Source organism: Gossypium raimondii, chromosome 7 (assembly GCF_025698545.1).
Source record: "Gossypium raimondii isolate GPD5lz chromosome 7, ASM2569854v1, whole genome shotgun sequence".
In the NCBI taxonomy this organism is placed as follows: domain Eukaryota; kingdom Viridiplantae; phylum Streptophyta; class Magnoliopsida; order Malvales; family Malvaceae; genus Gossypium; species Gossypium raimondii.
Genome location: NC_068571.1, coordinates 41,101,770 through 41,112,012, shown reverse-complemented (window position 1 = coordinate 41,112,012; position 10,243 = coordinate 41,101,770). Strand labels below are relative to the sequence as shown.

The 10,243-nt window shown below is 31.5% G+C and overlaps 1 protein-coding gene across 1 annotated transcript; it reads left to right on the top strand.

The window, feature by feature from the left end:
* Positions 1–442: 442 nt before the first annotated feature.
* Positions 443–3,568, top strand: LOC105791088 (protein SOSEKI 5). Its single transcript, XM_012618989.2, has 5 exons — positions 443–635; positions 716–978; positions 1,334–1,403; positions 1,494–2,369; positions 2,986–3,568. Exons 2-5 carry the CDS (start codon positions 735–737, stop codon positions 3,134–3,136), a joined length of 1,341 nt encoding a protein of 446 aa, XP_012474443.1. The 5' UTR covers positions 443–635; positions 716–734; the 3' UTR covers positions 3,137–3,568.
* Positions 3,569–10,243: the final 6,675 nt, after the last annotated feature.

Genomic DNA, 10,243 nt, shown 5'->3' with positions numbered 1-10,243 from the left:
TAAATTCTTTAAGCACTCTTAAAAAGGAAATTTTAAAACTCTACCACCAAATTAGCTTTTATTATTCGTTTATGGTTTGTTATTGTCCCTCTTGAAAATACCGTTACAGTTTCATCCTTCAAACTAGTTTTTATAAAAAACAATTCCATGAAATTAATTTAAGTTGAAGATAGAAGTTAATGGTAAAATTAATTAGGTATGTATAAATTTAATTTTGAAATGTAATATTTATAAAATTTTGTTGTGGTAGAGGTGTATAATTAATTAAATCTGAAAAACTGAGATTTGTATACAAATACTTCTATTGTCACGCATCATATCTACGTTCTTCCCAAATCCTAAACAAAAACGTATGGTAAAGGTAGGACGGCATTGTTTGGCTTAGGCTTAGCTATTTGCACTTTTTAACTACGTAGATACAAATAAATAAGCAAACTGGGAATTTGACTGTCAATGCTCCATACTGCGACAACTGAAATCAATATCTCCCTTTATCTTTTTCCTTCCTAACTGCTGTCTGCCGCACTCTCATTTTCAACTATTTTCTTCTCTTCTCCATTTCACACTTGCTCTTCTCTTCTCCATTTCACACCCAAATCTACCCGTTTCTTCTCTGCTAGCTTTTACTTCCTCAGGTAAACTCACCTTCTCTCTCCTCTCCCCTCTCCCCTCTTCACTCTCTCATTCTCTCTGTGTTTCTTGTTTGGTTTTGCAGATAGAGAAAGTTGCTTGCAATGGCGGTCAGTTCTTCCAGAGGTACAACGACAGAGTTTGGGGTTGTTTCAAGGAAATGGAAAGAGAGAGATATAAGCCCTGAAAGGCACAAAATCTGGATTGCACCCAAGTCTCACCCCACCACCACCAACAGCTCTGAAAAGAAAGTTTCTGTTGTTTACTATTTGTCTAGAAATGGTCAGCTTGAACACCCACATTTCATGGAAGTTCCTCTCTCTTCTCATCATGGCCTTTATCTCAAAGGTAAATGCATTTGGTTTCCTTTCTGGGTTCAAAATTTGCACAACTTCCTTTCATTTTCAAGAATTCTCTGTTTGGTTTGTAAGAAAGTTCAAAATTTTAAATTTACTTTCACGTCCCAAGAAATGCTTTCTGCCAAATGGTCGTGCCCAGCTCCATAGCTGACAAAAGACCCAACTTTCTGTTTTCTCGTAAAGAATAAATTTGTTAAAAGAAGTGATCTTTTTTCTGGTTCCTTGTTTTTCTAATCAAAACCTGTTCTTCTCTTTGTTTGGATGCCGAGAAAAAGCACCCGATTTTATTCTAAATTTCAAGCAAATTGAATCTAAAATTATCTCGTTTTCTTTTCATCTTTCAGATGTAATCAACCGCCTAAACCTCCTTCGAGGCAAAGGCATGGCTAGCCTATACTCCTGGTCCTGCAAACGGTAACACTCTCATTCATTCCTAACCGTCTGATCACATCCCCTCACCCTTCGATATTTAATATTATTCAGTGTTGGTTTTCCTAAACTCAGGAGTTACAAAAACGGCTTCGTTTGGCACGACTTAGCGGAGAACGATTTTATTTACCCATCTCACGGCCAAGAATACGTTCTCAAAGGATCGGAGGTTCTGGACCATTCGATAAACACGAAATCCTTGGAAGTAAAGTCGTCTTCTTTTCGGCTAACAAAACCGTTGGAGAGTCAAAAATCCGAGAACGGTCATGATTTCCCGTCAATCAGACGGCGGAGGAATCAGTCTTGGACTTCCATTGATCTCAACGAATACAGAGTTTATAAGGCCGAGTCTAGTTCCGATTCAGCACGGAGACTCGCTGCTGATGCGTCGACTCAGACTGATGATAAGAGGAGAAGTGGAAAGGCGATGGTTAAGCAAACGGAGATTGAGGAAGTGCAAAGTGAAAGTCAAGAGTTGGAGCAGAATCAAACTTCGGAGCTGAACAGGGAAGAGATTTCACCCCCGCCATCGGATTCGAGTCCGGAGACGCTCGAAACCTTGATGAAAGCTGATGGACGGCTGAGATTGTGCAATGGGGGTAACGACGATAACTTGAATAAGACTGCTGAGGGTTGCCAAAGTGGTAGAATAAAGGCGCCGTCTGTTTTGATGCAGTTGATATCCTGCGGTTCCATCTCGTTCAAGGATTGTGGACCAAGTTCGGAGAGGGATCAAGGGTTCTCGTTGATTGGGCACTATAAATCAAGGTTACCTCGTGGAGCAGGTGGGGATTGTAACCAGGTGGGAAAAGATGCAGGGATTGAAAGGGATATTGGGAGCTTCTCAAGGGTAAGATTGGAAGATAAAGAGTACTTCAGTGGGAGCTTGATTGAGACCAAGAAAGTTGAAGTTCCTGCCTTCAAGAGATCTTCTTCGTACAATGCTGATAGGTAACTTTGTTAAAGCATTTCATTTCAGATTAATACTTAATAGCTTTGAATTCCAAGTTAGTATGATTCAAGCTTTTGTTATGTAGAAAGGAAATAGCAGGCATAAACCAAATTCTACATCTTGATATGACTCGAAGTGGGGGTTGACTCAATAAATTAGCTTTGAATTTTAAGTTGAAAATGAACTGTTGTTTTCCTGCAAAACAAGTAAAGTTTGTTCTCACATTTCCAGGGAATTTATGTCTGAATGAGACCCTGGTTGGCCTTTTCTGTGTCTTGCTTGTAAGATTCGTACTTGTCTTTAGCAATAAGCCAGCTAGAGCTATTCATTTTTGTTGCAGAGGTACAATCTATTGTTCATCTACTGGGAACATCAGATGAATATCTCTATTCATTTAATGATGGATCATATAAATTCTGGCCGTCCACATTCATAATGCACATATTCAAGACCAATGGTCCTATAATTGGGGTAAAACAAACAAATTCTGTTAAGATTTTAAGCTTATAATCAATTGGTGTAAAACAAATAGACTAGCATTTATTCTAGTTAGAATTTTTTTTTTTTTTTGGTTGCTTGTTCATTTGATTAATTTGGGAACTTTGGAATCATCAGGAGTTCGCAGTTGCAGTTGGAAGAAAAGGAGATGGATGGCGTGCGTGCTAAGTGCATACCAAGGAAGTCGAAAACTGTGGCAACGAAGAAAGAGGGCAATATGAACGGAGATATATGTGGCGATAATGGAAGCAAAAGGCATGAAGTGTAGGGTCAGCATTGTGCATTGATGATTGGATTTGGTATGTGAATTGTAGTAGTTTGGCAACAAGAAAGAGAGAGAAAGAAGTGAATGAGAATGGAGAAATATTACAAGGCAAAGTAAGCTAAGCTTGCAATGTATTGCAAGGCACGGCACGGTGAAAGTCCCCACAATGAGAGGGACAATAGGGTTGGGAATCTTGTAAAGGCTCCTTTTTGTTGAAAGGGTGTAAAAATTTTGTCCATTTCAGTTTGGAAAGTTTGAACTAAGGTCAAATTTTGGTGCCTTGATTTTTGTGGGTGGTTTTAGCTGACTGGGTTAAGCTTGTGTTAATTTCAATGTATTGGCACTAACCTCTAGTAATTTTAGGGTCTTATGACTATAAGTTGGTTTGACTTTTGAAAACATGGGAAATGGAATTTCATCCTAGAGATTGTCACCTGCATTGTTATTTGGATCCCATTGTAGGAAAGTTGTGTTTTTTCATGGAGATTGGAGCTTTGAGACTTGAAACATGTACACTGAGAAAGTTCCAACATTTTGTTACAATATGTAACGCAAAGTCTACTTTTTCTTCAATACATGTGAAAATGACTACAAATCGCCTGTTAAAGTATAGTTCTAATTGGTCCTCAGCTTATTGCATTTTCATAAAACGCATCACCATAACCATTTGATTTTCAAGGCTTTTGTCAACAATGTTGATAAGTAGAATTATAACGAAACTCAACGTTGGAATATAAAGCAACCATGAAAATGACGAGCGACAACAAATAAAAGGAAGAAAAATGTTGCAGCACCCCCATATGCCTTGCATTGCATTATTCGGAGCAAGAGCGTTGAAGTGACCCATAGGCTGCCAGCAGTTCAAGCCCGACATTGTCTACTTTTAGAGGGTTTCCAGATTTTGATGATTCCTGTTTCCTGCCTTTGACAACGCTTTCATTTGTAGGGTTATTTTAAGACCATTTCTTTAAGCATACTAAAACTGAAATTATTTTTCCATAAACAAAAGGGCCCCTAGATTTTATTGGGAAAAACGGTCAACAATATTTCAGAAGGGTCGGTGAATTTGGAAGCCTAACCATATTAATTTTCTCTGATTTTCTTGTCAATTGTTTTGTATTTTCAATGACAAGCATGAACTATACTTACTTAAATATTTAAACATGAATTATTGTAACTTTTTATTTCATTTTTTAATTATTAAACTAATCAAAATCACTAATTTTCGATTCAGTTAATTTAATCTATTCTATCTTTGCCTTTTTTAATTTTAAAAAATAAAGAAAAATATTAAAAATATTTCCTTGTTAAAATTTCATCTTTCTTTTATTTTTTACAATTCATGTTTGAGGTTCATGACTACTCTTTTCATTCATATTGTCTCTAAAATCTGTACATATGTCCGCTTCAAAAATGCAACACGCCTTACTATTACCCCTTTTTCTTTAATGATTACTAAGACTATACCTACCAAAAATAGACTCACAATTTCTCTTAAGTTTCTAGCCATTTGTGTAATTTACCAATTGGGGTGAAGGTAAATAATGTTTGGGCGTTAGTAGGCTGTTTAAAATGTTTTTCTCCATTTGCCCTAGGTTAATTTAGTCTAAATATCCGGTTTTTTCTGATCTTTTTAGTAGTCGGTTAGTAATTCAAACAAGCTTTTAGGGTTCTTTGAGAACAATTGTAACAGCTGGTCTACATCATCATTTTTTTAATCTATTGAATTTAAACCGATTGAGTTTTTTAGATTGAATTGAAATAGGTAATTCTTGAAAAGATAAGAATTAAACAACATATGATCAAGATTAGAGTCATCTTTCTAATGTTAATTTCCATAAGATTTATATGTTGTTCAGAATTATGCATAAATTACATTAAAACTTTAGATGGATTTTTCCGCACATTGAAAGAAAAATAAAGGATTACTAGATTATTGCAAAGTGTCAAATAAAATTATGATACTAGAATTTTATCATATAAAAACATTAACATTGTCTTTTTTCTTTTAATATTAATTTCCAGTTTACTAATTAATGGATTTAGTTTAAAATTGTAGAATTAGTTTTCATTATTGGATAAAATTTAGTGTGCGAATTTAGTAAAATTTGGGTACTTGCGAGTTTCGAGACGTATACTTGTGATGCAAAAAAAACACCTTCAGCATGGAATTGATGAGTCTTTTTCATATAACCATAGCGTCACCTTTCATCAACTAAGCCCACCTTTCCAACAAGGATGCCATCCTGTCCTTTTTATTGTTGAACTTTCTCATAAAATTAACATAATATATCGAATGCGGAGGAGTCCAACGTCTTGACGGACACCTGATTGCAGCTTTTTGACAACATTGGTCTAACCCTGACAAGAGCAAATATGTTTTGCCTTTCATCTACTGCAATAACATCATTGTTTGCTTGTATCAATATAGTCTAAAACACCCCTCGCCTATTTGCAGGAAGTGTTTCCAATTCCAACATGGTACTAGCAAAAGTTAAGACATATCGTTTTAAGATTGATTGCAATTGCTTTACAGTCAAGGCGTGAGCTTCTGTTTTGCCTTGGGTAATTTTTTTGTATCAGATTCAGGATTAAGACCAATATCGTCGGATTTGCTTGTACCAATGACATTAGCAGCTACATATTATGATGATCTTCTATTTTTGTCAAGAAATGCATGTATATAAGGATCACTATCTTTCAGGATTTCCTAAATCTATTTCTTTAAAATGATAACTTCATCCTCTAATTGCACCCTTCGCCAAACTTTACCCACTTGCCAACATAATTGGTCAGCATAAATATGTCTACTTTGTAATCTACAACACTGATAATAACATGGACAATGCCTTTGTGAGAGGTGATTCCAAATTCAACTTACGCCATGTTGAATAATGTACAAATTTATCACTATACTTTAGATAGAAATTGAAATTTGCCACTATGATTTGGTTTTGTCATCATACTTTTAAATTCATAGTAAATTTACTATATATTGATTTTGTCACTTAACTTTTATTTGAATAAATTTTAAAACTAAAGTTTGAATCTTGATTAAATTAACTTAACTTAAATTTAATAAAAATAATTGAAATATTGTAGTTAAATGATTAAAATAACTGATTGATTAACACAATATTAATTATTAATAAAACTGTTATTTATAATAATAATAAAAACAAAGTATTCTTTTTATACTTTATAAAAGTTCAAGTCTTCCTTCCATTAAATAAAATTGGAAGTTTATTCATTACTTTTATAAAGTAACTTAATGTTCACTATTAAAATAAAAATATTTGAAATAATATTTTTCTATTAAATTTTGTTTTAAATCATTAAAATTAATATTTAATAGTAAAAATTTAGTTAAAAATCAAAGTTAGTGCCAAAATTAATTAAAATTCAAAGTTTAGTGAATAAATTCAATCATGCATATTCTTGAAGTATAGTTGCTAACATCAATCAAAATAGAATATAATGACAAATTTCAATACCCGACAAAATTACACCATAACCCATATATTTTGATAAAATAATTTTATGCAAAGAATGATGTTTATCTAATATATATATAAGCACCAACTCTAAAATTGCAATTTCTCAACAACATATTTGCCATTGAAATTTTTAAAATTATTTATTTAAATGGTAATTTCACTTTTTCCAATTTTCAACTAATAAATAACTTTTAATTAAAATTAATAAAATATAATATGTTGTAATGTGAAACGATATATTATATTAAATATCATAAAAGGGCTTCTCTTTCAACTTTTAAATATTAACTTTTGTTTTGTTTTCAGATTTGAACTAACGCTTTTTTTTATGTTTTTCAACTATTAAATATTTAAGTAAATATTTTAAAATTAAGCTCTAAGCTTCTGTTTCATGTTATCTTTTCAATTTTTAAATACTAAATTATTTCGTGTTTTATCTTTTTACAAATTTACTATTGTTTTTATCGTGTTTTAAAGTTTATAGATTAATTTTATTTTATAGTTGTTAACTTTTTATTTTTAAGATATTGTAGTTATGAAGTTGAAAACAATTGATTCGTTTTTTAAAAAGAAAAGTACAGAGATAACACAATCACCTTCAGAAGCGTCACAAATTGAAGTACCACCTTCATCGTTTACTCCTTTAAACTCTGATGCTCATCCTTTTAAAATTTCTAGAGTTGAATATGAGGCACTTGATTTATCTAACTTAGAACACAAACCTGGGTTACGTAAGTAAATATATGAGTATTCGGTTAATATGTGTGATGAAATTCGAAGAGCTTATATTAAGTTTGGACCATGTTAACCTATTCTTTCAGAATATCCTGCTTCTAATTCAAAAAAGCATCATCGTTATTTTCAACATCATGGTTTAAACAATTTTCCTGATTAGAATATCCACCTTCTAAAGATGAAACATTTTGTTTGCTTTGTTTTCTTTTTAATAGTAGTTCAAGTAATTGTTTTGGATCAAATGCATTTACTCATGGTGGCTTTAGTAATTGGAAAAAAGTACTTTATGGATGCAATTGTGCTTTTTTTACACATAGGAAAAGATCCAAATTCACTGCACAAAGAGCTTATGTAGATTTAATGAATCAAACTTGACATATTGAAGTATCACTTGATAGACAAATAACACAGCAAACTGCAACTAATCGTCTACGTATGAAAACTAGTATAGATGTTCGATGGTTGATGTTTCAAAGGTGTGCTTTTAGAGGTCATGATGAAAGCTCAAGATCAAAAAATCGTGGGAACTTTCTTGAATTGTTATCACTATTAGAATTTTATGATGAGAAAGTTGAAAATGTTTTGAAAAGTGCTCCACAAAATGCTAGTTATACTTCTTCAACAATACAAAAAAGAGATACTGCAAATTTATGCCAGTAGAATTCGTAATGTAATTTGTGAAGAAATTGGTAACAGGAAGTTTAGCATTATTGTGGATGAAGCGAGAGACGAGTCAAAAAAAAGAGCAAATGACAATTGATTTGAGATTTGTTGAAAAAAAAATTGGTAAAAGAACGATTTTTTATATAGTCCATGTTAAAGATACTGCAGCATTGACTTTGAAGAATGAGATTTTGAATGTTCTCTTGCAACATAGTTTTGACATGCAAAATATCTGAGGTCAAGGTTATGATGGAATAAGCATTATGCATGGGGAATTTAACGGCTTGTAAGCTTTGGTGTTGAATGATTGTCAATATGCTTATTATGTTCATTGTTTTGCTCATCGTCTTCAATTAACATTGGTTGCAACAACTAAAGAAGTGGTTGAAGTGCATTAATTTTTTAAAGATTTGTCTGATATTGTTAGTATTGCTTTTGCTTCTTCCAAACAACACAATGAATTACAAAAAGTCCAAACAACTAAAATAATCAATGAGTTAGCACCTAGAACAGGAAAGAATCAGATTGACACTTTACAATGTCCTGGTGAGACTGGATAGAGTTCTCATTTAAATTTAGTTACTAGTTTACTGACGATGTACAATGCTACTAGTACAGTTCTTGAAAATCTAAAAAATACCGCTCCTAACTATTCTCAACGGGGAGATGCTCATAACGCATATAACAAATTGAGATCTTTTGAGTTTATTTTTATTTTGCATTTAATGAAGGAAGTTTTAGGAATTATTGATAATCTTTGTCAAGCTTTGCAACGTCGTTCTCAAGATATATTAAATGCCATGAGTTTAATTTTGACAATAAAAGATTCAATTCAAAAGTTGAGAGATGATGGATGAGATAAGTGGAGAGATGATGGATGAGATGAATTGTTGAAAAATGTCACATCTTTTTGTGAAACTTGGGAGTTGGATTTTTCAGATATGAATGTTCAATGCATTTTGGGTCGTAGTCGTAACAAGAAGGAAGATGTTATAGTGAAACATCATTATCGAGTAGATATATTTTTGTTACAATAGATACTCAGTTGCAAGAACTGAAAATCATATTTAACGAAAATATTGTTGAGCTTCTCACTCTTACTACAGTTTTAGATCCCAAAGAGTTTTTCAAGTTATTTGATATTGATAAAATTTGAATTCTTGTAAACAAGTTCTATCTAGAAGATTTTTCTCAACAAAAGAAAGAACGTCTCCCATATGAGTTGAAGCATTATGAACTTGATGTATGTAAGCATCCTGGTTTGAGAAAAATATTAACACTTTCTGAACTTTGTAGAGCTTAATGAAGAGTGGAAAGTCAATCATGTACTCGCTCGTGGATAGATTGATTTGTCTTATATTGACTCTTCCAAATTCAACTGCATCTACAAAACGTGTTTTTTTGCTATGAAGATTGTGAAGACTCGACTTCGTAGCAAGATGGAAGATGATTTTTTGAAAAATTCTTTAGTTGTGTACATTAAGACAAAAAAATTGCATAAAAATTTTATGTAAACGAAATAATTGATGATATTAGTGAGATCAAGGATCGAAGAGTGCAATTCAAACAAATTTTAAAAAAAAATTCTAACTTAATTTTATTTATTTATTATTTTTCTTTAATTAATTTTATTTTTAAAATACTATTATTGTTCATTATCTTAACCCTTCTTGAAATTTTCAGGCTTCACCTAAATGGTAGTTTAATTGTTTTTTCAATTAATTTACAATTCAGTTGAAATTGTAATTAATTTATATTAAAATAGCAATTAGTTTTATTGGTTTTATTATTTCATTAATATTCTTATTAATGTTAAAATCATTCAAATATATATTTTAGTCATGCATTATTTCATAGTAATATATCTACTTAACGTTTCTTTTTTTCTCTAGTTTTAATTAAAATTAACTTCACATTTTTTTGTTTTATTTCTATTTAATGTTTCACAGCCTTCTTTGTTTGTTTTTCAAGATTAAATTAAAATTAATATAATCATTATTGTGATTTCAAATTTCAAATATTAAATTATTTGAAATTAATATATAATTTTCACTTTTTTTGCTTTTCAATTTTTAATTAAAACTAATATAACTATTTTTTATTTCTATTTAGTGTTTCACATTTTTTCAATTTTCAATTAAAATTAATATAATCTTCACTTAATTTTATTTTTGTTTTTCAAGTTTTATTTCTCAAGTTTTCTATATACAAACCT

Bases quoted from the DNA above. Each gene is read 5' to 3' on its own strand.
- LOC105791088 (XM_012618989.2), top strand. From the start codon at position 735: ATGGCGGTCAGTTCTTCCAGAGGTACAACGACAGAGTTTGGGGTTGTT. The intron at 979-1,333 runs GTAAATGCATTT...TTCATCTTTCAG, and splicing joins TCATGGCCTTTATCTCAAAG to ATGTAATCAACCGCCTAAAC. The intron at 1,404-1,493 runs GTAACACTCTCA...TCCTAAACTCAG, and splicing joins TACTCCTGGTCCTGCAAACG to GAGTTACAAAAACGGCTTCG.